General features: G+C 37.6%; 1 protein-coding gene across 1 annotated transcript; it reads right to left on the reverse strand.

Annotated features, from left to right (window-relative positions):
- Positions 1-11,909: 11,909 nt before the first annotated feature.
- Positions 11,910-16,125, reverse strand: LOC106995379 (TGF-beta-activated kinase 1 and MAP3K7-binding protein 3-like). The gene is given in 3 exon segments (XM_077989814.1): positions 11,910-12,523; positions 12,526-12,790; positions 15,979-16,125. Coding segments are annotated over 3 exon segments (1,026 nt in total).
- Between the last annotated feature and the right edge of the window lie 11,720 nt (positions 16,126-27,845).

Below are 27,845 nucleotides of genomic sequence, written 5' to 3' on the forward strand. Positions count from 1 at the left end.
GAAAATGGCCATACTGCCCAAGGTAATTTATAAATTCAGTGCCATTCCCATTAATCTACAAATGGCTTTCTTCACAGAATTGGAAAAAACTACTTTAAAGTTCATATGGAACCAAAAAACACCCCGCATTGCCAAGACAATCCTAAACCAAAAGAGGAAGGCTGGAGGCATCATGCTACCTGACTTCAAACTATACTACAAGGCTACAGTAACCAAAACAACATGGTACTGGTACCAAAACAGAGATATAGACCAATGGAACAGAACAGAGCCCTCAGAAATAATACCACACATCTATAACCATCTTATTTTTGACAAACCTGAGAGAAACAAGAAATGGGGAAAGGATTTTCCATTTAATAAATTGTTCTGGGAAAACTGGCTAACCATATGTAGAAAGCTGAAACTGGATCCCTTCCTTACACTTTATATGAAAATTAATTCAAGATGGATTAAAGACTTAAATGTTAGACCTAAAACCATAAAAACCCTAAAAGAAAATCTAGGCAATACCATTCAGGATTAAAGACTTAAATGTTAGACCTAAACTATAAAAACCCTAGAAGAAAACCTAGGCAATACCATTCATGACACAGGCATGGGCAAGGACTTCATGTCTAAAACACCAAAAGCAACGGCAACAAAAGTCAAAATTGACTAATGGGATTTAATTAAACTAAAGAGCTTCTGCACAGCAAAGGAAACTACTATCAGAGTGAACAGGCAATTTACAGAATGGGAGAAAATTTTTGCAATCTACTCATCTGACAAAGGGCTAATATCCAGAACCTACAAAGAACTCAAACAAATTTACAAGAAAAAAACAAACAACCCCATCAAAAAGTGGGCAAAGGATATGAATAGACAATTCTCAAAAGAAGACATTTATGCAGCAAACAGACACATGAAAAAATGCTGTTCATCACTAGTCCTCAGAGAAATGCAAATCAAAACCACAATGAGATACCATCTCACACCAGTTAGAATGGAGATTAAAAAGTTAGGAAACAACGGTGCTGGAGAGGATGTGGAGAAATAGGAACACTTACACTGTCGGTGGGAGTGTAAACTAGCTCAACCATTGTGGAAGACAGTGTGGCGATTCCTCAAGGATCTAGAGCTAGATACACCATTTGACCCAGCCATCCCATTACTGGGTACGTACCCAAAGGATTATAAATCATGCTGCTATAAAGACACATGCACACAAATGTTTATTGCATTACTATTCATAATAGCAAAGACTTGGAACCAACCCAAATGTCCATCAATGATAGACTGGATTAAGAAAATGTGGCACATATACACCATGGAATACTATGCAGCCATAAAAAAGGATGAGTTCATGTCCTTCGTAAGGACATGGATGAAGCTGGAAATCATCATTCTGAGTAAACTATCACAAGGACAGAAAACCAAACACTGCATGTTCTCACTCACAGGTGGGAATTGAACAATAAGAACACTTGGACACAGGGTGGGCAACGCCACACACTAGGGCCTGTCATGGGGAGGGGAGCGGGGGAGCGATAGCATTAAGAGATATACCTAATATAAATGATGAGTTAATGGGTGCAGCACACCAACATGGCACATGTATATGTATGTGACAAACCTGCATGTTGCGCACATGTACCCTAGAACTTAAAGTATTAAAAAGAAAAAGAAAGAAAAAGAATTTTGATTCCCTTGTATGGTAGGCAGATTCTAAGAAGGCCCCTATTTCAGAAAAAGAGAACTAATAGAAGACATATACATATATGTACAGAGAGAAAGAGACAAAGACATACAGAGATTTATTAAAAGGAACTGGCTACATGACTATGGAGCCTGATGAGTCCCAAGATCTGTAGTTGGGAAACTGAAAACCCAGCAAAGAAGATGGTATGTTTGCAGTCCAAGTTCAAAGATCTAAGAACCAGGGCCAATGACATAGTTCCAGTTTGATGTCTGGTAGGCTTGAGCCCAGCAAGAGCTGACGTTTGTTTCAGTTTGAGTCAGGAAAGAAAAAAAAAAAAAAAGTTCCAGCCTGAAGGCATTGAGGCAAAAGAAATTCCCTCTTTTTCAAGAAAGAAACAGTCTTTTGTTTTATTCAAGCCTTTCACTGATTGGATGAGGCCCACCTATATTAGAGAGGGCAATCTACTGTAGTCTATTGACTTACATGTTAAAATATCAAAAACATCCTCAAGAAATACTCAGAATAATGTTTGACCACATATCTGGGCATCCTGTGGCCCAGTAAAGTTGCACATAAAATTAACCATTATAGCCCCGGAGACCCCGAGCCCCTGATACACATAAACTTTCTTCCCATTATTCAACCAAACTCTAATCTAGATACTGCTGTAATGGGATTTTGCACATATAATTATGGTTGTTGATCTTGAGGTAGGACAAGTATCTAGGTAATCCTACCTAATCATATGAGCTCCTTAAAAGGACAGAATTTTCTCCAACTAGTTGTATAAGGGAAGCCAGAACTAAATTCCACCAACAAGAATGAGCTTGGAAGCAAATTTTCTCCTAGAGCCTCTACAGGAGAACCCAGCTGGCTGATGCCTTGATTTCAGCCTCCCAGCACCTGATACATTGAGCAGAGAGCAGCCACACTGTGCCAGATTTCTGACCTACTGGACTGTGAACTAATAAATAAGTGTTGCTTAAAATCCAAAAGATAAAAATAAACAAAAAATAAAAGAGATAAAAATATTCCAAAATAAACAGACACAGAAACAAAGACAAAAGTAAAGGGAATTCATTACCACTAGATACCTACTACTAGTTTTTTAAGTTAAAATTAAAGGATGATCTAAACAGTAAAACAAACAAATAAAAAACCCCACAAAGATAGGAATGTATAAAAGTAAATCCTAAGGTAAAAACATAAACAAATACAGAATAAATAATACTATAATGTTAGTATGCAAATCACTTTTAATTTTAATGTAAAGTTAAATATGACATTTTTTAATTGTTAATTTTAATTTTTGTAGGCATATAGTAGATGCATGTTTATGGAGTAGATGAAATATTTTGACATAGGCATGCAATGCATAAAATGGGGTATACATTCCCTCAAGCATTTATCCTTGGTGTTACAAACAATCAAGTTATACTCTCTTGTTTATTATTAAATGTATAATTATATTATTATTGACCAAATCACTCTGTTGTGTCATCAAATAATAGGTCTTGTTCATTCTTTCTATTTTTGTTTCCTTTTGTTTTGTTTGGATACTCATGAACTATCCCCAGCTCTCTTCCACACCACTCCAAATTACCATTTCCTGCCTCTGATAACCATTCTTTTACTCTCTAGCTCCATAAGCTGAGATAACAGTACTTTAAAATATAACTACAAAAATTTAATGGATATAATTTTGACAAAAATATTACCATGGAAGGAGAAATGTGTAGAATTTGGATGTGATTGAAGTCAACTTAAAATAGAATGTTATAAGATGTTATATGTCAACCCCATTTTTCCTACAAGAAAAAACCCTATAGGTGATACACAAAAGCAAAAGAGGAAGGTATCAAGGAGTATCTCTACCAAATAAATAAATAAATAAATAAATAAATAAATAAATAAAGGAAATTAGCAACAGAAGAAAAGAGGAACAAAAGAAACCAAGACAGAAACAATTTTAAAAAGAGAGAGAGAAGAGTAAGTCCTTCCTGTTAACACCTTTAAACATGAATGGACTAAACTCCTCAATCAAATGAGGTACAGTGGCTAAAACAAACAAAAAACTCCATTATTAGTTGTCTACAAGACACTCACTTTAGAGTAATAGACACACATAAAGTAATGGGATGAAGAAATATATTACATTGTAACGGTAAGAAAAAGAGAGTAATACTTTCAAGCATGACTTGAAAGTTTATAGCAATAAAATATGCTCTAAAAGGAAAAAAATGGCTAGGCACAGTGGCTCATACTTGTAATCCCATCATTTTGGGAGGCTAAGGTGGGTGGATCACTTGAGGTCAGGAATTCAAGATGACCCTGGCCAACATGGTGAAACCCTGTCTTTACTAAAAATACAAAAATTAGCTGGGCATGATAACATGGGCCTGTAATCCCAGCCACTCAGGAGGCTGAGGCAGGAGAATTGCTTGACCCCAGGAGGCCAAGGTTGTAGAGAGCAGAGACTGTATCACTGCACTCAAATCTGAGTAACAGAGTGAGACTCTGTCTTAAAAAAATGGAAAAAAAATTCTCCCTAACTTTATACATGGACTATTAAGGGAGGCAAGGGGAGAGCAAACCATGTCCAAAGTTGGCAGAAGATGGAAATAACAAAAATTAGAGGATAAATAAATAGAAGTTAGAAAATGAAACAATACAGAAAAGTACATGAAACTATGGTTTTTTAAAATAAACAATACTGATAAATCTTAGCTAGACTAAAAGAGAGAAGACTCAAATAAAATTAGAAATAAAGGGAGATATTATAAATTCTCATGTCACTGATGCCACAAACATAGAATCATAGATAGATTACTATGAAAAATAACAGCTTGGGTACCAGGCTTAATACCTGGATGACAAAATAATCTTTATAACAAACCCCCATGATACAAGTGTATCCTTGTTAACAAACCTGCACATGTTCCCTTGAACTAAAAAGTTAGAAAAAATTAACATTTTTTAAAACAGAAATAAGACAAGTGTGGTGACTCACACCTGTTATCCCAACAATTTGGGAGGCTAAGGCAGGCAGATTGCTTGAGCCCACGAGTTTAAGACCAGGCTGGGCAATATGGTGAAGCCTTATTTCTTTAAAAAATACAAAAAAAAAAAAAATTACCTGGCATGGCAATAATGTAGTCTCAGCTGAGAAGGCTGAGACATGAGGATCTCTCAAACCTGGGGAGTAAATGTGGCAGTGAGGTAAGATTGTACCACTGCACTCCAGCATGAGTGACAGAGAGAAGCCCTGTCTCAAAAACACAAACAAAAAATAGAAACAGAAAACAAAATCCTAAAATTCATATGGAACCATAAAAGACCACAGATAGCCAAAATGATCTTGAGTATAAAGAAAACAATGCTTGAAGAAGGGTACTTCTATTTGCAAAATATATTACAAAACTACAGTAATTAAAATAGTATAATGTTGGCATAAAGACAGATATATGCCCATGGAATAAACTATAGATCAGAAATAAATGCACATATATACAGTCAACTAACACGTCAATACTGCTGTTCATATCGTTTTATTACTTAAGGAAAACCCTGAGTAATTAACATATAAAAAATATAGCCATTAACATATAAAATGTTTAAGTCTGGCTACCAGGTAATACAGAAAAAAATTTGAAGCATATACCTGCCCTTTAACAAAAGATATAAAGCACTTACATAGCTAATGTTCTCTTCCACAGAATATGCAAGAAAAACTGTTCTTTTCTTTTTAGGATATATCAGAAAAGTCAAGTAGTTGAAGAACCTGCTTCCTTAGAAGTCATTAAATTAACTGTTTATAATATTATATCTTTTTTCATAGCTTCTGATTAAACAAAACTGCCTCTCAATAGAAACTACCCATTATCAAAAGTATTTATGGAGGAGGGGTTTCAAGATTCACTGTGTAATTTACAGTTACTTGGATTTCTCTCTTGGATCTCTGAGGGTACTTAATTTAGTTAGCTGAACAGCACTTCTGACTTTCTGTCTTACATTATTTTTTCATTCATAAATTCATACAGACCTATATAAGAAGTTCTGAATGCAAATCTTTTTAAGAGCTAACACCTTCCACAGGAGTTAATATAATGCTTGGTTTAGTGGTAGATTGAGAGAAATGATGATTATTACACATCTTTCATATAATTTTTAAAAAAGATTATTCACAGCTATGCATACATTTCTGCAACCACATATATAGCTAGACATATACATATATTCCAAATAAATTAGGTAAATGTATTTGTAACTAACTTTTAAAATACTGCTTGTTAAGAAATTAATGTTTGAAAACATGAAGTTAATACTGTATGATTAGCACAAAAAAGTCAATTTTCTATTAGGTACCCCTACACAAGAGCAAGATAAAGATCAGGCTACCCAGCATTTACTGAAAAATTACTTGATAAAAATATTATTATATGTGAAGTATATATTATCTTGAAAAATGGAAAAAATAAAACATAGGTAAATTGGACACAGTCACTGAGTGCCAGAGCAATTTTAACTCCAAAACCTATGTACGCGTCCTTTCCACAGTATCATAGCAGCACTGGCAGGCATTGGGTTTACCAAAATTATATGAACCAAAAGGGAATTCTGATTAAATGCTTTATTGTCTGATTAATTCCCACATAATAGATTCCTATATTATGTATGTTCCTAAAGTTAAAAGGAAAAGAAATTTTAGACTTGCTTCAGATACACATGGGTAAGATTTTTCCAGTATTTTGCAACCTATACTTTTCTGAATCTTTACAAAGTTAGGCATTGAGCTAAATGTCTTGTATATTACGTTACATAATACTAACAAAACTCTCATGAGATTAATACTGTACCATGCACATTTCATAGGATAAAACAAGTATAATGTTACCTTATTCAAGGACATATCAGTGACATGTAAATTGTAGATGTCGGATTTAATTTTTCATCTGACTCTAAAACCCAATATCTAAAACTGCCCCCAAGCTATGCACTCCCTATAGTCCTTCACTTTACTTTGGGCCCAGAAGTGGAAAAACCTGGGAATGACATTCAAATCTCTCATCTTCCAAATATTGTTATCCACATAAATTAAGTTTTGAAGCTGAATGGTATGAGAGTTCATTACACTATTCTAGAAATTTTATGTATCTTTGAAATTCTCTGTAATAAAAAGTTAAAAATAAGTTAGTTGTGACGTGAATTTCAACTCAATGAAATAAATAAATTATGGTCCAGCATGGTAGTGTCCTCAAAAAACTCTCATTTTCTTTTCTATTGTCTAAAGAAGTCTCATAAACAAAAACTTTGATATAAATCCTATTTTCAGGCCACACATGCTGGCTCATACCTAAACAGTCCCAGAGCTTTTGGAGGATATTGTAAGGCCAGGAGTTCAAGACCAGCCAGGGTAACAGAATGACACCACATTTTTACAAAACTAGATTAATTAAAAATAAATAAAAATTAAAATATATAGTACTCCTAGCTACTTATGAGGCTGCAGTAGAAGGACTGCTTAAGCCTAGGAGTTCAAGACTATAGCATGCTATGATTATACTACAACACTCTGGTCTGGTCTGGTCAACAGAGATCCTACCTCTGAGACATATAAATAAAATATAAATATAAAATATATATAAAATATAAAAATATAAGTACTGTTTTCATAATTTTGAAGCACTAACCCATTGTGCATCAGATAGCTTCCTACTACCAACAAAAAGTTTAGTAGGGTCATATTTGGCAGAAATTTTCATATAGTAAGTGCTTGCCATTAGCAAAACAATTTCAGAGGATTATTTTAAAAGAAGTGAGTTCTGGGCTAAGAAAATTTGTTTATACAGGTACTTAATGGAATCAAAGTGCTCAATGAACACAGGTGGATTACCAAATTGGTTATATTCTTCAATGTCTTTCCTAATGAGACAACTGAATTAAGATTTCAAATGGAGAAAAAAAGAAGAGTTGATTTACATTAATACTGCCTTTCATTTATCTTTAAAGATGTCTTTCAGCCAGGTATGGTGACTCACGCCTACAACCCCAGCACTTTGGGAGGCTGAGGCAGGCAGTTCATTTGAGCCCAGGAGTTTGAGATCAGCCTGGCCAAATGGTGAAACCCCAACACTACTAAAAATAAAAAAATTGGCTGGGCATGGTGGAACATCCCTTGAATCCCAGCTACTCAGGTGGCTGAAGTGCAAAAATCACTTCAATCTAGGAGGCTGAGGTTGCAGTGAGCTGAGATTGTACCACTTCACTATAGCCTAGGTGACAGAGAAAGGCTGTCTCAAAAACAAAACAAACAAAAAGATACCTTTCATTTGAAGACAGTTCTAATTTTACAACTGTTAATGATATCAATGTTTAAAATTTAGTTACTATTAGAAACAGCATTTTTATGTTGTTGAAGATGCCTGTACTCAAGCCTCTTTCTCAAAAACTTCCACTGATTCCCTACTGACAATTCAATAAAGTCCTAAAACCTCAAATTAGGCATATTAATATTTGTTAAGACATTGAAAAATCTTACTTTTGAGCCAGGGAATCATATTCACTGCTTTCTGAAATTCAGTCTGTTTTGATTTCAAGTCACTAATTCACACTCTTTTCCCTTCCAAAAATGCCTTCACCTTTCCTTCTTCCTATTGCAATACTGTCTACAGTTGAGGGCAGTTGTACCTAACCTCTTCCTCTTGCTCAATGCCTTTCATTTAATAGCCTTACAAAAATCAGATGAAAGTTACAAACCTGTGTCACATTGAAACACACAAAATTTTGCATGTAATTTCACAGAATTCATAGGTCCCCTCTGAAGCCATGAATCTCAGTTCAAAATTTTTAAATGAAGACAACTGCATACTGCAGACATACCACAAAAGGCCTGGTGTATATGCCCATTTCTCTAAAGTTATAAAGACCATGAGAGGAGAGAGATAAGGACAGAAATAGACAGAGGGTATGTACAGGCAGACAGATTACTTTGAGGAAGGGCCCTGAAAAAAAAGTAGAGATTATGGTAAGACCCAAAGAAAGAATAAACAGGATTTATATATGCAGGGATGTAGGCTTAGGGCATTATGCCAAGGGAATAATATAAGGGAGTGAAAAATGATTGAATGATAAACATTCATCTAGCTGATATGATAGTTTATCAATATCAATAAGTATACATAGCTCTTACGATACTGTATTATAATTATCTGTTGATGCACCTCTTTTTCCAACTAGCAGATACGCTATAAGCACTTAGCACAGTACCTCATTCAAAAACTGTATGCAAAAATGTTAGTTGAGTAAATGTTGAAAGGTGAAATGGTAGGTTCAATCACAGAAATATTGTGATGTCACAAGATTTTGGGAAGTATTTTAAAAACTATGAATTGCTTAAGAACTTAAACTTCAGCCAGGCACGGTGCCTCGTGCCTATAGTCCCAGCACTTTGGGAGGGCGAGGCAGGTGGATCATGAGGACAGGAGATCGACACCATCCTGGCTAACACAATGAAACCCCGTCTCTACTAAAAAAAAATACAAAAAAGTTAGCCAGGTATGGTGGAGGGTATCTGTCGTCCCAGTTACTTGGGAGGCTGAGGCAGGAAAATGGCATGAACTTGGGAGGTGGAGCTTGCAGTGAGCCAAGATCACGCCACTGCACTCCAGCCTGGGCAACAGAGCAAGACTCCATCTCAAAAAAAAAAAAAAAAAAAAAAAGAACTTAAATTTCATAAGTATCAACCAACACATAAAATATATATCCCCCTAATCTTTTCTTTTCTTTTCTTTTTTTTTTTTTTTTTTTTGAGACGGAGTCTTACTCTGTCACCAGGCTGGAGTGCAGTAGCCGGATCTTGGCTCACTGCAAGCTCTGCCTCCCGGGTTTACGCCATTCTCCTGCCTCAGCCTCCCGAGTAGCTGGGACCACAGGCGCCCGCCATCTCGGCAGGCTAGTTTTTTTGTATTTTTTGGTAGAGATGGGGTTTCACCATGTTAGCCAGGAAGGTCTCCATCTCCTGACCTCGTGATTCGCCCGCCTGGGCCTCCCAAAGTGCTGGGATTACAGGCTTGAGCCACCGCGCCCGGCCAATATTTTCATTAGACTAATTCCTCTTATAAATTTTAACAATACTCTAAAATCCAGTTTTTAAAATTACTTATATTAAATAAAATTCAGAAGCATTAAAAATAGTTTATGGCAATACATCTTTCAAATTCATGCTGGTCTCTTTTTAACTCATTGGAAAAGAATATTAAACTTCAAGCTGGATGCAGCGGCTCACGCTTGTAATCTCAACACTTTGGAAGACAGAGGTGGATAGATCACTTGAGGTCAGGAGTACGAGAGCAGTCTGGTGAATATGGTTAAACTGTCTCTATTAAAAATAAAAAAAATTAGTCAGGCATGGTGGAGCACCCCTGTAATCCCAGCTACTTGAGAGGCTCATGTGAGAATTACTTGAACCCAGGAGGCAGAAGTTGCGGTGAGCTAAGATCGCACCACTGTACTCCAGACTGAGCAACAGAGCAAGAACCCCCCTCAAAAAAGAAAAGCCTAGAAGAAATAAATTCAAGGAGAATAACAAATAATATCTCCAGTCTCTATCTTGGTCAAGTTTCAGTCTTCATTTCTATTTTTAATGAAAGCAATTTATAAAAATAATATGTTGTATCTTGATTATATGTGTCAGTATCTGAAGTCACTAATGAGCCTAGAATCACTCACACACAAAATAAGCCATCAAGTTATTGTGACAAAAAGCATTGTTTTCAACCACTATGCAGGAAGTAAATACTAAAAAATAAAATTGCCTAGACAGTTAATATCCTCATCTTCCTTCCAATACATTCCAATAAATCACTTACCGTTGGGATCACAGTAGTGCAGGTGACCCTTCTTAGCCATCTGTGCATCAGGTCATGCTCCATGTCATTAACTTCAGCCTTTAATAGCTCTAGCTCCCCTTTCTCAAGTTGCAGTTGCTTTGCTAACGTCTCCATCCTTGCTTGTTGATGTAACAGCAAGGCTCTATAGCATTAAAGATAGGGCGCTTGCAGAGGATAACACTGAAAAAGTTACCTGGAAATTATGTATAAAATAATAATAAGAAATCCTATCATCTAACTTTAATTGGCATTTGCTCAAATTTCTTTCAAGTTTTATCCTACTTATATGGAATAGAACTAGATAGTCCAAAATGTAACTGCTGCACCTATACATCCATGTAGTTATGTGATATTTTCAATCAGATTCTTTCAAACTATGTGTATATTTTAAAAAGGCCCAATATCACACATATTAGTATGTTCATTCTAATTCCACTTCTACCTTATAATTATCGTTACCCCTTTCAGGACTATTTTCCCCCAAAGTTTAAATTCTTTCACTTTGATGAAGATTATACTCCCTCTAAAAATGTATTTTCCCCTCTCTGAAGTCTGTACTTTTGACAACATACATTTGACTCATTGGCATCTTTCTCTCATTATCCTGAGAAGTGTTTTAGGTTTTCTCATGCTGGATTTTTCATAAGAAAAATGTATAGGACTTTGTATGTAAGTAAATTTATAGATGACTCTGAAGGACTTGCCTTATCCTTATAAATTATGTTGTTCAACATTTAATAAATATTAAACAAACTTAATAGTGAATATAAATAACTTTTATTTTGAATAAGAATTTTTCACTTCACCACAAAGATCGAATTTCATAAAACAATTAAAATTCACCCTGTATGTAGGCATAGTCATCTGATTCAGAACTAGAACTCTGATATTTCTGACTTTTTTTTTTTCCTCCAGGGCCTGGAGTCACTAAAATTGGCTGAATAGGTTCTGGCCAAATATTCATTTTGGTCCACTAAATTTTAAATATTTTCAGTTGTTGCTCCACCTACAGTAATTTTTAAAACTGCAGATAGTTGTGGTATTATCTGAGGAGACTGTGATAGGGCACACGAAGGTCCACTTCATTGTGTATATGTAATGGGCATGGGATTCACATTCATTGAAAGCTTTGATTGGCTATACATTCCCCTTGAAGAAGAACTTCAAGGTGTTACAGTGCCTGCATAGAGAAAATGCCAATTACCATGAAGCAAGTTGATTACTGATGGGTGAAAGACTCCTATTAACTGCTGTTCCAGGTCTTTGAGAAGGTTCAACTGTAATTTTTATCCTTTTCATGAATCCTCTGGGTGAGCTAAATGTTGTGTATGGGATACATGCTACTGAATGATTTCACTGTTTCTGACAGCCAGGAGGTCCTGACTAGGTGGCAAGAAGACATGAGCACTTGGGTGGCCCAACTGGGAAGACTGTGCTTGATGCTGAGGAGAGCTGAAGGGTGAAGAACATTGAGAAGTAGGTGGTGGCTGGTAAGCTGACTGAGAGATCTGCTGTTTGTGAGAATACTGAGATGGCTGATAGTTCTGTTGATGTGGATAAACAGGTAAAGCATACTGGCTATAATGAGGCAGTGGGCCCTGTAGTGAGGACTGCCATGGCGTACTGTGACAGGTGCGCCTCACACAAATAGAAGCAGGAGAACCATAGATATTTCTTGGAATTTGTAAACCTCTTGGTACCATCTGTCCAGAAGCAAGGTTTTGAGATCCTGCAATGGTAACAGGATTTGTACTATACTGAGGAATATGTACAAATGAAGGAGGAGGAGGTGGTAGTGATAGTGAAGATCTTTGCATAGCAGATAGATTCATTTCCATTTGCATGGAAAATGACTGTTGAGGTGGCTGTGAAGAAGGAATACCTGCATTTCTGTACTGTTCAATCATAAAAATTAAATTATAGTTGTAAGTGGCAGTTACAACAGCTGGAGCTTAGTCTTTGAACTAAATATATACACTGTTTTACCTACTCTTTGGTGTAGATCAATATGCCCATCACTTGAGCTATGTACCAGCATTTGTCCACCATTAAGTTGAGCTGCATTTCCTGGGTGATAACCACTAGAAGACTGAATACCCAAGTTAATATACAAATGGTAATTTCTATTCATCTTGTCATTTGGACTATGGTATTCCAAATATAAATATTTGTTACTCTCCTGGAAAAGGGCTTGGCAACAGGCATCAAGGTTATTACTGTTCTGAGAGGGAAAAATGACAAAAACTAATACTAAAAAAACTGAAAATAGGGAAAATCACTCTTTGACTAACAGAAAAATTCAATTGTCTTAGAGTAAATAAAAATACTGGTTTCATCATAAAAAACTTCAAACTCAGTGATCCCGTAAAAGATATCAAAGTATTCATACACTTTACAAACACTTAACTTACATTAGTTTACTTGTATAGCAGATTTATATTACATTACACTACTGCTAGAGAAATGTTACAAACACTGGAAAAACTGCTAATAAATAGTCTCTCAACAAGTTTTCTGATTCCAGGTATAAGACTAATTTTACATTTGTTACATCTCTATAAACTGAAATACTGAAGTAATCTTAGATTCACCACAATTGCTGCATTATATAAATAACATCCTTTATTAATATTTAAACTGGCAAACATAAAAATTACCATGCTTTAGTTTTCAAAAACCCAAAAGGAAAAAAAAAATTACAATGAAATCCCAAGTAAAAAAATCAAAATTCTAAAGCAGTCTTCACTTTTTAAAACTACATTTACCCCACTACCTAAATTCAGTTGTCTTCATGCTTACAACAGATTTAAGTTAAGCAAAACAATCAATGACAACAACAAAATCAACATTTTTATCAACTCTGCCACAATTAGGGCAATTTAGCAGTAAAACTTATCTCTATTATTTTAACAAAACTCATGCATCTGGAGTTTTGAATTTTTCTTTCCCATTAAGAAATGGCTTGGTATTCTTTCAAAATCATTTACTAACTTGAATTGTTTAAAATTATCCATTTAGAACAATTCATCATGTTGGATATAAAAAAGCTCTGGAAATAAATGCTTGGTGCTGCAAAGTGAAACCAGAACTCAGGCAAAAGTTTTCTCAGCAAGGCAATTTACCTCTGCAGAAGGGTTCCACTCACATCAATCAAGATTGCAAGAGCACAGGGAACAAAGGAGAACAGGGGATTTTTATCTCTGATGAATGGTCCTTACCTCTGTCACTTCCCCATGGGCTGGGGTTGGACTGCACAATCTGAGCTGACCTGCTTGGCTACTTGCAAATATATTTCTAAATATGGAAGGAAAGAGGGACATGAGGAACAGTGGTGAAGCATGTGAGATGTGAAGTTTTGGGGGAACAATGGGTACATGTAACCAAGGGAAGAGATGTGAGTTACTGATTAGAGCTGTCAGGAAGTGGGTGGGCTTTTTACAGTAACTAGCAGGCATGTAGAACAAGAAAGTTAGGTTTGGGAACAAAGAACAAGGCAGTTAACAGGCTAAACCTTTGAAGAGAAACTCAGAAAAATTCATTGTATCTTACAATCACAGCAAGGCAAAATTTTTCATGATTTATGTGTGTGTTCATGGTTAAGCATGTGTGTGTGTGTGTGAGGGCTCCCTCTGTTGCCCAAGCTAGAGTGCCATGGTACAACATAGCTCTCCACAGGCTCAAACTCCTGGGTTCAAGTGATCCTCATAACTCAGGCTTCTGAGTTGCTGGGATTACAGGTGTGGGCATTAGGCCTGGCTCCAAAATATTAGAAATTTTGTACAACAATAGTCACAAGAAAAATTTCTCCATTCAAGAATTTAAGAAGTCTTATAAAACAGTTTTCTACTAAAATGAGAAATACAAACTATTTTATTAATCTTAGAATATTTATTTCTCAGATTTATTTGCATGATTTTCAAATGACATGAGAAAGTTATCATATTTCTTAAATTGCAACAACTACTTTTTTCTAGGATGAAACATTTTTATGCCCTAAAGGATTGCCTACTCTGATTAATTTCACATTTACACACGCAGAAAAACATATCTAGAAATTTACATAGTTTGACTACAGGCACTTAAGTAACTGGATAGTTTCCTGACTCCCAGTATCCTTTCCATTATAATACAGTAATTGTCAAAGACAATGTTAGGTCAAAAGTAAAGTACTATACTGGGGGAAGTAAAAGAAGGGTAAGTCACATAAACTTTTGTAAAACATATTCTCTTAAAGCTCAATAATTGATTTTGTGACTGGGTACAGTTAATCCCAGCACTTTGGGACGCTCAGGCAGGTGGATCATGAATTCAGGAGATTGAGACAATCTTGGCCAACATGGTGAAACCCCATCTGTACTAAATATATAAAAATTAGCTGGGCATAGTGCCACATGCTGGTGGATGCCTGTATTCTCAGCTACTCAAGTGGCTGAGGCAGAAGAATCACTTGAACCTGGGTGTCACATATATCTGTGTGAAGAGACCACCAAACAGGTTTTGTGTGAGCAATAAAGCTTTTTAATCACTTGGGTGCAGGTGGACTGAGTCCAAAAAAGAAGTCAGCAAAGGGAGATGGGGTGGGGCAGTCTTACAGGGTATGTAGTGGAAAATTACAGTCAAAGGGTTTTTTTTCTCTTGTGGGCAGGGGCAGGGGTTACAAGGTGCTCAGTGGGGAGCTTCTGATACTCATTGTCCAGAAGAAGATCAATTGATCAGTTAGAGTGGGCCAGGAACAAATCACCATGATAGAATGTCATCAGTTAAAGCAGGAACTGTCCATTTTCACTTACTTTGTGGTTCTTCAGTTGCTTCAGGCCATCAGGATATGTACGTGCAGGCTTGGGCTCACAGGCCTGACACTGGGAAGTGGAGGTTGCAGTGACCCAAGACTGCACCACTGCATTCCAGTCTGGCAATAGAGTGAGACTCCACCTCACAAAAAAAAAAAAAAAAAAACCAACATTGTCAGAACTTCAAAACAATATATATTTTCCCTATAAAGCTTGTCACTAAGTACTTTTAAAATACTTTCTAAATAACATGGAAAAGTATTAGGTGAAGTTTAAGAAGACTATAATCATAATTCAAAGATCTGGTTTTTTCTGAATATTTTTGAAAACCATACTAATAAAAGAAGAATAACTAGACATTAAAAAGAAATTTTAGGATCAAAGGATTCAAGTTAGTTGTCAACAAGAAAATGTTGAGAGGTGACAGCATATTGACAGCCCGTGCTCACTCTGGGCACCTCCTTGGGTCTTGGCGCCCACTCTGGCTGTGCGTGAGGAGGCCTTCAGCCTGCCCGGGCACTGTGAGAGCCCCTCTCTGGGCTGGCCAAGGCTGGAGCTGGCTCCCTCTGCTTGCAGGGAGGTGTTAAGGGAGAAGCCCAGGTGGGAACTGGGACTGCACCTGGCGCTCACTGGCTGGCATGAGTTCTGGCAGGTGTGGGCTCCACAGGCCCCACACTTGGAGCTGCTGGCCAGTGCCACCGGCCCAGGGCCAGCAGCTGTAGAGGGTGTGCCCGGTTCCACAGCACTGCTGACCTGCCTGCGCCATGCGCGAATTCTCGCTGGGCCTCAGCTGCCTGAGGGCTTGGGAAGGGCAGGGAAGGGCTTGGGACCTGCAGCCTGCCACGCCCAGGCCCCCACACAGTGGGCTGCCACGTGCCTTAGCCTCCCTGGCCCGTGCGGCCTCCTGCTCTGCCGTGGCACTTCCTCCCATGGACCACCCAAGGACTGAGGAGTGCAGGCACATGGCACTGGACTGGCTGGGGGGGCTCCCCTGCAGCCATGGTGGGGGATCCACTAGGTGAAGCCAGCTGTGTTCCTGAGTCAGTGGGGACTTGGAGAACTTTTATGTCTAGCTGGAGGATTGTATATGCACCAATCAGCACTCTGTGTCTAGCACAGGGTTTTTAAACACACCAATCAGCACCCTGTGTCTAGCTCAATGTTTGTAAATTCACCAATCAGTGTTCTGTGTCTAGCTAATCTAGTGGGGATTTGGAGAACTTTTATGTCTAGCTAGAGGATTGTAAACACCAATCAGTACCCTGTTCTATGGACCAATCAGCGCTCTGTAAAATGAACTAATCAGCAGGATGTGGGTGGGGCCAGATAAGGAAATACAAGCAGGCTGCCCAAAACGGCAGTGGAAAGCCCCGGCGGTACGCTTTCATACTACGAAGGCTTTGTTCGTTTGCTCTTTGCAATAAATGTTGCTGCTGCTTACTCTTTGAGTGGGCACTGATTTTATAAACTGTAACACTCACCATGAAGATCTGCAGCTTCACTCCTGAAGCCATCAAGACCACGAACCAATTGGGAAGAATGAACAACTCCAGACGCACTGCCTTTAAGAGCTGTAACACTGACCACAAAGGTCTGCAGCTTCACGCTTGAAGTCAGCCCGACCATGAACCCACCAGAAGGAAGAAACTGTGGACACATGTGACCATCTGAAAGAACAAACTCCAGACACACCATCTTTAAGAACTGTAACCCTCACTGTCATTGCGACTTAATTCTTGAATTCAGCGAGACCAAGAACCCGCAAATTCCAGACACAATGTCACTGTTAGAAACCCGAAGGAAAACACATCTAATTAGGAAACTACTGAAATATGAGTTTCACTTAAAATCTAAATCAATTGTGGAAGCATGTATTTTAATGTTTTGTCAGTGAATTGATCTAAATAATAATATTGCAAAAAAGAGACAAAGTTTGTATCTATCAGCCTATTCAATATGTATCTGTAAAGTAATAAATTATTTTTTCCCACAAAGAAAATTTGAAAATACATATTCAAGATATTTAAATACTATCTGTATGAAAGTGTTGTAAAAGAAAAAAAAATCACAGTCTGCAATAAGCTGCTAAACTTAAGACTGCATTCTTTTCTTAAAATGGATAATCAATTTATTAAAAAGCAAAAAATAAAATTATTTAGGTTGGTAAAGAGGTCAAGGTTTTTGTGAAAAATAACAGAGTCTTCAAAATAATCTTGGATTAGAAAACGAAAGCCCAGAGAGGCATGAAGAGTTATACATTAAATGTAAACTATTAAATCTTATATATATTTTGGAAATAGAGAAACTTCCCCAAGCAAATAGGTGCTAAGTCTCCAAGTTAATATACTCTGTTAGTCCCAGGGAGGGGAAAAAGTAAACAACTTAGCACACTATTTGAATACAGTAAGTTAGCCCATTCCTTTAGTTTGGTTAAGTGAGATGAAACTCTGGGTCATGAAAAAGTTGTTGACAACAATGGTCTAAATAATAAAAACAAAGTCAGAAGTATTTCATGCCCTAGGATGAGGAAAATGATTGCAAGGACAGTAGGTTAAATGAGAAACCCCACTTATGCTTAGTTTCAATCCACCTAATCCTTTGCTTTTTTGAGAGACCAAATCATGCAACAAGTAATGACTAAGATTCAGACTGGGGATTTTAAAAAAGGCATATTAACACAAAAACTGTAAGTCCAAGGTCTACACCTAGTAAAAAGGCTTGCAAAATAGCAGAAGGTTTATGTTAGATCCTGAGTTGCTCGAACTATAGTAAGGTAAAGTTTTAAGATGACAAATGTCTGCATGTAAGGAAAAAAAATAGGTAAAAGTACAAATCACAACATTTAAAAAAAAATCCTCGAAAAAGAGATTGTTGTCCCTTTAGGGAGAGCACAAATTCTGTTCCAGAGATGAACTATTTGAGTGAATGAAAATAAGCAAAGAGAGCAAAGAGCAGGTTTAGAGTCATATATTAAAAAGTATTTATTTTTCTCACAACAGTGTGAAATATATATCTTGGGACCCTTCAAGCTGGGAACTGCTCAGGCCATATCTGCCTTCCATTCTATTCAAAGTCTATTCAAAGTCTATTCTATTCAAAGTCTGCTCACAGAGACAGATGCATATTCTGATTGCCTCCTTTGGAAAGACTTAACAGAAACTCAAAAGAATGTAGCCATCTGTCTCACACCTAGCTGTGACCTGCAAGCTCCCAGTGGTGGGTGGGAGGGGAAGTACATGGAAGGTGGGGAGGGGCAGGGGGCTTGTTTTGAGTTATCTCTGCCTTTCCGGACAGAACTAATGTACATATTATATTGTTTATTATATTATATTATATTATATTATATTATATTATATTATATTATATTATATTATATTTATTATATTGATGCCTCATGTCTTCCTAAAATGTGTAAAACCAAGCCATGCCCTGACTACCCTGGGAACGTATCTTCAGAATTTCTTGAGGCTGTGTCACAGGTGTGTCCTCAACCTTGGCAAAATAAAATTTCTAAATTAACTGAGACGTATCTCAAATTTTGGAGGTTCACATTTTGGTAACCACAAAGGGATTGTGAGTAGAGATGCCCCTGACCTTTGACAAAACTCCTATTGGTGCTTGGAACCAGCTTGAGCTAATTTTATGACTGAAACAAATATGACAATTTGCTGAGGTCTGATTCCAGAGAGTCCCTGATTTCCCAAAATCTGATGAAGATTTTGCTGTACAACTCCACTTTTTTTTTTTTTTTGGAGTTTTACTTGCTTCCAACACAAGGAAGGCATTTTTTCCTGCTTCTGTGATGATGGAAGGCAAGCAATTCCTTTATGGAATCTGAGCTCCATTTCAAAAAGAAAGATGAGTTTGGATTTTTTTCCTGCTTCCAGGATGGTAGAGAGCAGTTTACAGCCTAAGATCCATCAATAGGTAAAAAAACTAGTTTGGGATTGTGTCTTGCAGACTATTTTTAAGCAACTAAAGTTAGCATTGTTAGATATGAGTTCTAAATTTCTTTTCAAAGTGTAGCAGGACCAGTCACAGACAAAACCTCTCAGACACTGGTTTTAATCAGCTGGGAGCATCTGTAGACTCATGTCTCAATGTCTGAGCTCTCTGAAGTAAAGATTCCTGTCCCTTTTAAGGGCTTACAACTCTAAGGGGTCACGTGAAATGGTCTTCAAGCAGGGATATGTGACTGAGGGCTACATGCATCAGTGATGGGGGCTAGCATAACAGAACAGAAAGTTTCACAATGCTTACTCATACAATGTCTGGAATCTATAGGTAACACAAGTGGTTAGATTGGGAGTTAATCTTTAACTACCATGCCTGATTTTTGGTGCCAAGCCTTCTGGCTGTTGATGTCCCTTCTGCTTCTTTTTAACTTTTTGCTTTTTTTTTTTTTGAAACAGGAGACAATAGGACAGGTGGTCTACTTCCTTATTTCCCCCTGTGAGAATCTCACTTATTAGTGGGAATTCTGACTTTTATCTTCACTATCTAGGTCTTTCTGTGAGACAGATCGACAGTGATTCATGTAGTACATTTGCACTGAAGTATTTTGGTGAACTAAAATCATGAAAAAGATTCTCATTATTTGAAGGAGCAAAGGCAGCAAGCAGGGGAGCAACAAGAAGGTTCCTATTACTAAAGCATCAATGTGTCAGCATGTTCCATTCTTTGCCTTCTACTTTTAAACGTAACTTCCTCAACAAGCAACCTTTTTTGATTACCTGCTCCACCCTGACTCATTTCAATCACCTCCTCTGTGCTGACTCATTCCGAATACCTACTCCACCCTGACTCATACCTATTGCCTGCTCCACCCTGACTCATTCCAAATACCTGGTCCACCCTAACTCCTGATTACCTGCTCCACCCTGACTCATTCTGATTACCTGCTCTGTAATAACCATTTTTCCTGCCAAACCACTCACCCTGTCACATTCTTTAGATTAGCTAATGGGAATTAGTTTAGCTTGTGTGGCCCTTCCCCTCCCTTGTCCAAGTGTTCACTTACCATTGTTCCATCTGTAAGGGTTCACCCTTCTATACAGGTAACTTGTCTTGCTGAGAATTTTTTTAAAAATTAGCTTGCTGTTTCTTTTGTGGCATCAAAACTTTATTAATAACAGCAATGATAACAAGCTGGTGTGAATTTCTGCTTACACTTAGAGCACTCAGAGATCATATAATTCATTGATAATTTAGCAGCATTTTGTCCTAGCTGAAATATGGTAATGAGAATTTAAAAGGTTTTTTTTTGTTGTTGTTGTTGTTAAAAGAGCTCAGTGGTTAAACGTCAGCTTAATTAGAAGGCTAACATGCAAGATGTGTTTGTGCATGTATGCATGTGCGCAAGTTTGCATTTAAAAAGCCTTCAGTTTTTGGTTATTTCTGTTAATCTCTCCAAAGTCCTTGTCTTTCTTTTAGCAATTTTTTTTTCTTCCAAGTTCACTGAATTCTGTTTTTCACCTGATTTTTTCACTAAAATAGTATTGCAGCAAAGGCTACTCTTGGGTTTTTAAGAAAGAATGTAGTTTAGACACTCAGAAATTTCTTTGTTTAAAAAAAAAATGTAAGTGCACTGTAAAAGTGTCTCCCTCTAGCACAACTTTTTCTCTGTACCTTATGATGTGAAATTTTCAATTGATTTTCACCTGAGTTGTTTCTTTTAATATGCAAGCTTAACATATTAATATTTAGCTAACATTTGCATAGAATTGTAAAACAGGTTTTCAAGAATCTGAAAGTCTAAGGTAGAAAAAAAAACTGTGTGGGAGTTTTTTATGAATCTGTAAATGGTACTTCCATAAGCATGTCTGATATGTCTATTTATTTGTGTGGTGTACATCATGTTTCTCTACTAAAAACATATAAATGAGCCCTAATTAATTGGCTTAAAGAAAAATAAAGTTGTTTAAATAAGATACTAAAAATGAAAAGACTAGTCAAATGCTTTTTCAATTTTATGTAACTAAGGTAAAATCTTTAATAACTCAGTTGACTTTAAAATTCATGGTAAAGTAATATGAGAAATTGCTGAGACCAGCTCGGTCATGGAGACCCCAACTCAGTGGCGCTAGATAAATTAAAGACACACACACAGAAATACAGGGTGTGGAGTGGTAAAACAGGAGTCTCAGAGCCTTCAGAGCTGAGAGCCCCAAACAGAGATTTATGCACATATTTATTGACAGCAAGCCAGAAATAAGCATTGTTTCTATAGATTATATAGATTAACTAAAAGTATGCCCTACAGAAAACAAAGGGATGGGCTGAACCAAAGGGATGAGCTCTGGCTAGTTACCTGCAACAGGAACATGTCCTTAAGGCACAGGTAGCTCATGCTATTTTCTGTTAGTTAGGAATGTCTTTAAGTGGTTTTCCGCCCTGGGTGGGCCAGGCGTTCCTTGCCTCATTCCAGTAAACCCAAAACCTTCAGCGTGGGTGTTATAGCCATAATGAACATTTCACAGTGCTGAGAGACTTTGTTTATGGCCACTTTTGGGGCCAGTTTATGGCCAGATTTGGGGGTCTATCATCAGCAAGTCCCCCTTCTTGTTTTTGCAAAGTGACAAAAGCAAAGGCAGCTTTGTCACGGTGAGTTACTTCTCACAGGAGTTGGGATCTGCATCTGCAGACTATACAAGGACAAATGACCCAGATTGAAAGCACAATCATCATTGAAATCAGAGCTTCCAAGAGTTTTTAGCCATTTTAATGGGTTAAGAGCTGCTAATCTGTCTGCAGCTCCAGTTCCTGGCATTACAGTCAGGTGTGTCTGGAATGCTTTAAATATTTCTTCTTTTAATTTTGCAATATCAAAAGACAAGTTTGTAGAGTGTCCTTCTAGATGCTTTTTTATTATTTCCAAAATTTTGATCTTAATAAGAGTCATTAACAGTTTCCACAAATCCTTATGTTTAGCTCCTACAGCGGGACATATCATTTGAGGTTGAGGTGCCACTATTCTGCCATGTTTTCAGATAATAGCAACTGCTGCATATTTCTTACTATTTCTACCATCTGACTGTTTTGTTTAGACCAGTTGAACATAGTGAGGCTGTGGCACACAGACTGAGAGGTGCAATTCACACTAAACATCCCCTTAGGGGATCAATCAATGATGATTCCATAGGAATTGTTGTGCAGCACCTCTGCCTGTTCTGCAATGCAATCTTCCCAAACAAGTACATTCAATATTTCTAGCCAGGTCCAACTGTGTTTACAAATAGGTTTTTGAGGGTGGTATGCCTTAATTACAGGAGCAGATTTATTATGGTAAATACTGAGATCAGAATGCATGTGTAACTGTGTCATAGAGTGATTACATCCAGGTATTATTGCCAGCCAATATTGGTAAATATGCCCAATAAGTATACTTGTTCTCTATGTCAGCCCTTGTTGAAGGAATACTCATGACAATGGTGATCACTGCTATCATAACTATCATTAAATTACTCATTGTGACTGGTTGTTCTGCTGTCCTCAGGTTTTATTCTGCCATCTGTGACAGCTTCTTGATCTGTCCCCAGGTAGGTGGCTGTGTTTAATGTGCGTTACTCATGACAGTTGGGGTCCTCCTCAACATCAGTCTCAATATGGCTGCAATTGGGGGGGTCCTTGGGATCCTCCTGTAATTTATTCTTTGGCATCTGGCTCATGATAAGGTTTCAGGTGTCCCGATGGTACCATCCAACTCAGCTGTTGATTCAGTTCTGGAGAAACACAAGCATAACCTCTATCCCAAGTTACTATTTTAGCCATTTCCCAAATTTTTGTTATTAGATCTCTCCACCAAATCAGTTGTTCTGCTTCTGTCTTTGCAGCTGGTTTCTGTAGATGCTGTCCAGCTATTGATAGCATCTGGTCTTTAGGCAGGCTCAAACAATTTAAGATCAATAATGCTAGATTAAATTGCATATGAGGTGTTTTGTAGTCCCTATTTTCCTCCTTTTGCTTTTGAAACTGCTGTTCCAGGGAGAGAGTCATTCTTTCTACTATGGCTTGTCCTTGAGAATTATAGGGGATGCCAGTAATGTGTTTAATATTCCCTATACGGAAAAATGTAGCCAGAGCTTGACCAGTATAGCCTGAGGAATTCTCTGTTTTAATGGAAGCTGGAATGCCCATAACTGCAAAACAGGTGATATTTAACACAGGCAGAAGACTCTCCTGATTGGCATGTAGCCCAAAGTGAGAAAAGGTGTTCACACATACATGTACATAAGCTAGTCTTCCAAACGAGGGAACACGTGTGACATCCATTTGTCAAAGAGAATTAGATTCCAATCCTCGAGGAACAACTCCTACTGTAAAAGATGAGGAATGCACCACTTGGCAAGTTGGGCATTGCTGAATAATAGTTTTAGCTTATTTCCAGGTAATGCTGTATCTGCATTTGAAACCAGAGGCATTGACATGGGTTAAATTGTGAAAGTGTCTGGTATTAGATATTGCAGTAGCAACTAGGCCATCAGCCATTTGACTCCCTGCAGTCAAAGGTCCTGGAAGAGGTGTATGATCCCTAATATGAGTGATGAAAAAGGGTTCATTTTACTCTTAAGTGCTGTAATTGGGTAGAAAGTCATCAGTTGTTCATCTATATGAAATCATAACTGATCATTTTCAATTAATTGTGTGGAATGAACCACATATGAAGAATCAGAAATCACACTAATAGGCATATCAAAGGCAGTCCATACCTCAATTACAGCTAAAAGCTCCACTTTTTGAGCTGAGGTATAGGGTGTCTGAAAAACTTTACCTTTCAAAGCAGAATAAAACTAGCCTATCTGTAAAAACATTCTCAGCACCTTCAATTAGTTTAAATTTAGTTATTTTAGGGAGAATCCAAATAGTTAATATCAAAAATTAAAATAATTTTGTTTTAGGAAAATGATTATCGAGAATACCCACAAAGTCAGCTAAATGCGTTTGCCAGGTAAGACTGTTTATGAAAGCTTGCTGTATTTGTGCCTTTGTGAGAGGCACAATAATTTTTCCAGGATCATTTCCATGTAATTTAATAATCTGTGTTCTCCCATTTCCTATCTGAGTAGCAATTTGATCCAAATAAGGAGTTAGAGTCTGTGAATTAATATGTGAAAGAAAAAGCCATTCTACAAAGTCCTGCTCTTGGACAATAACACCAGTAGGTGGATGTTGAGTTGGAAAAAATCAGCAAATCTAGAGTCTTCTCTGGATGTATTCATTTGAGCTTCATGGACTTGCTTTTCAATCAGCTGTAACTCTACCTCAGCTTCCTTTGTTAATTGCCAAGGGCTAGTGAGACTAGGACCTCTTCTAAGGGTAGAAAATAGATTACTCATGGCATAGGTAGGAATGCCTAGAGCAGGTCATATCCAGTTAATGTCCCCTAGTAATTTTTGATAGTCACTTAATGTTTTCAACTGATCCCTACGTATGGTTACTTTTTGTGGCACTACTGTAGTATCATTTACTAAGGTCTGCAAATAAGAGTAAGGAGTGGTAGTCTGCATTTTGTCAGGAGCTATAATTAAACCAGCACAATAAATCAAATTTTGCAAGTGATCATAACATTGGAGTAATATTTCTTGAGTGGGAACAGCACAAAGTATATCATCCATATAATGAATAAATGTAACATTGAAAATTTTTTACCAGTAGGTTCAATTGCTTGCCCTACATACGTCTAGAAAATTGTTGGACTGTTTAATATGCCTTGTGGTAACACTTTCTACTGAAAATGCTTAGCAGGTTGCAGGTTGTTTACCATGGGAATTGTAAATGCAAACCATTCACAGTCTTCAGTAAAGAAACAGTCTTTTAAATCTAAGACTATTAAAGACCAATTTTTTGGAATCACAGCAGGAGAAGGCAGTTCTAGCTGCAATGTATAATGGCTCTTAACTCAGTTAACGTTCTCCATTTACTTGATTTTTTCTCAATTACAAAAACTGGAGAATCTCAAGGGGAAAATGTTGGAGTTGTGTGTCCTTTTTCTAATTGTTCATTAACTAAGTCCTCTAAAGCCTCCAGTTCTCTTTATGTAGTGGCCATTGTTCTATCCAAATTGGCTTATCTGTTAACAATTTTTAAAGTATAGTTTTTGGAGGTTTAACAATGACTGCCATCAAAAATGATATCCTAAACCTTGGTGGGAAATTTGTCTTTCCGCCTAAAGTAATTCTTTCAAATGTTGCTTTTTTTTTTTTTGCCCTAGTCCCATACAAGGGGCATACCTCATTTCATGCATCATATGTTGACTTTGAGGGTTATATAATTGTTCTGGAAACTTGTGCTCCCCATTGTTGTAATAAATCTCTCCCCTATAAATTTATAGGTACAGAAGTTATAATTGGTTGAATAGTCCCAGATTGTCCATCAGGTCCTTTACAATGCAAAATATAGCTACTTTGATATATACTTCAGGGGCTTTACCAACTCCAACTATGTTAAATTGAGTGGGTTGAGTTGGCTACGTAGATGGCCAGTTCTGTAGAGAAATGATTGAAATATCCACTCCTGTATCTACCAAACCTTTAAATGTCTCTCTCTGAATAGTTATTTCATAGGTAGGATGTTTATCAGTAGTTTGATTCACCCAATAAGCTGCTTTGCATTGCTTATTTCTTCTTTCAAATCCTCCCAGTTGTTTAATTTCACTTTTCCCCATTTCCACATATGGCACAGTCAGGAGCTGTGCTATACACTCTCCTGGTTCTGCTTTCCAGGGAACAGAAGTAGATATAACAATTTGAATTTCCGCATTGGAATCTGAATCAGTGACTCCTGTTTGTACTTGCACTCCTTTTCAATTTAAACTAGACCTGCCTCGAAGTAATTCTATCATCCCCACTGGCAAGGTTCGAAGACCCCTGTTAGAACTTTTTGTGGGTGTTTCCCAGGCAGAAGACTTTCAGCTTTTCTGCAGCATAAATCTACTGTGGCACTACTGGGTGTGGCAGGGGACAGACACTGTATGGAGTAAAGGAAAGGTCTGAGCTGGAAATGTCCTGGTTTGGAATGGGGCCCAGGACTGGCCCCTCATGGCATTTCCCTAATTTAAAAGGAAAAGGCTCAAATCTAGGTATAATATTTCCCTGTTGATCTGGGGAATGTATTCTAACAGGGAACTGCCATGCCTCTAAATCATCCTTTCATCTAACTTGCTGAACTTCTGCCTGAATGGAACTGAGAGCAGTCGCTTGAAGTGCTGTTCAAACAGTCACTGGGGCAACTACATTTTGCCCAGAGTCCTCTGGAAAGAAAAATCTGGAGGGTCAGGCCACTCTGTTTCTTCAAAATAATGAGGGTCTGCAGAAAAGTAGGGATTAACCTCTTCCTCCTTTGCCACTTTAGCTTTAGCTGGCAAACAAACCTGCTCTGTCATCTCTTCTGTTACTTCATTATACTTTCCTTCCTCCTCATCATTAGTGTGAAAAGGTTCCAAGGTGGAACTAACCAGAGTCCACACTGGTCCCATTTTTACCTTGATGTTTCCAAGCTCCCCTTCTTACTTACCACGGGGATTGCTTAAGAGTACTTGGGTGTCTTCCAGCTTAGTTCCACATTCTCCAATCATCACTCCAGTGACCCTTTGACCTGGGCTTCAGTCCTACATATGGGCACTATTTGCCAAGACCAACTCGGCCATGTAGATCCCAACCCAGAGGTGCTAAAGGAATTAAAGACACACACAGAAATATAGGGTGTGGAGTGGGAAATCAGGGATCTCACAGACTTCAGAGCTGACAGCTCCAGAGATTTACCCACAGATTGACAGCAAGTCAGTGATAAACATTGTTTCTATAAATTATAGATTTACTAAAAGTGTTCTTTATGGGAAACAAAGGGGTAGGCTGAGACAAAGGGATGGGCTTTGGCTAGTTATCTACAAGCAGGAATATATCCTTAAGGCACAGATCTCTCATGCTATTGTTTGTGGCATAGGAATACCTTTAAGTGGTTTTCTGCCCTAGGTGGGCCAGATGTTCCTTGCTGTCATTCTGGTAAACCCACAACCTTCAGCCGGGGTGCTATAGCCATCACAAACATGTCACAGTGCTGCAGTGATTTTGTTTATGGACAGTTTTGGGGTCAGTTTATGGCCAGATTTCAGGGCCTGTCCCCAGCAAGACATGTCTTATGAATTGCCAACATACATTTTTGTTTGCAGTTGTTAAGCAATTTCATATTTATCCCTGCCGTATAGTATAAGTTGTCAAAATTTGGCATAGGGGTTACAAAACTATAAATGCAGCCCAAATCAGAATGATCTTTGCTTATGTAATTTTAAAAAAATTTTATTTATTCATTTAGTTTTGAGACAGAGTCTTGCTCTGTTGCCCAGGCTGCAGTGCAGGGGCATGGTATAGGCTCACTGCAAACTCTGCCTCCCAGGTTCAAGCAATTCTCTTTCCTCAGCCTCCCAAGTAGCTGGGATTACAGAAGTGCACCACTACACTCAGCTAATTTTTGTATTTTTAGTAGAGAAGT

This window comes from Macaca mulatta, chromosome Y (genome assembly GCF_049350105.2).
Source record: "Macaca mulatta isolate MMU2019108-1 chromosome Y, T2T-MMU8v2.0, whole genome shotgun sequence".
Taxonomy (NCBI): Eukaryota; Metazoa; Chordata; class Mammalia; order Primates; family Cercopithecidae; genus Macaca; species Macaca mulatta.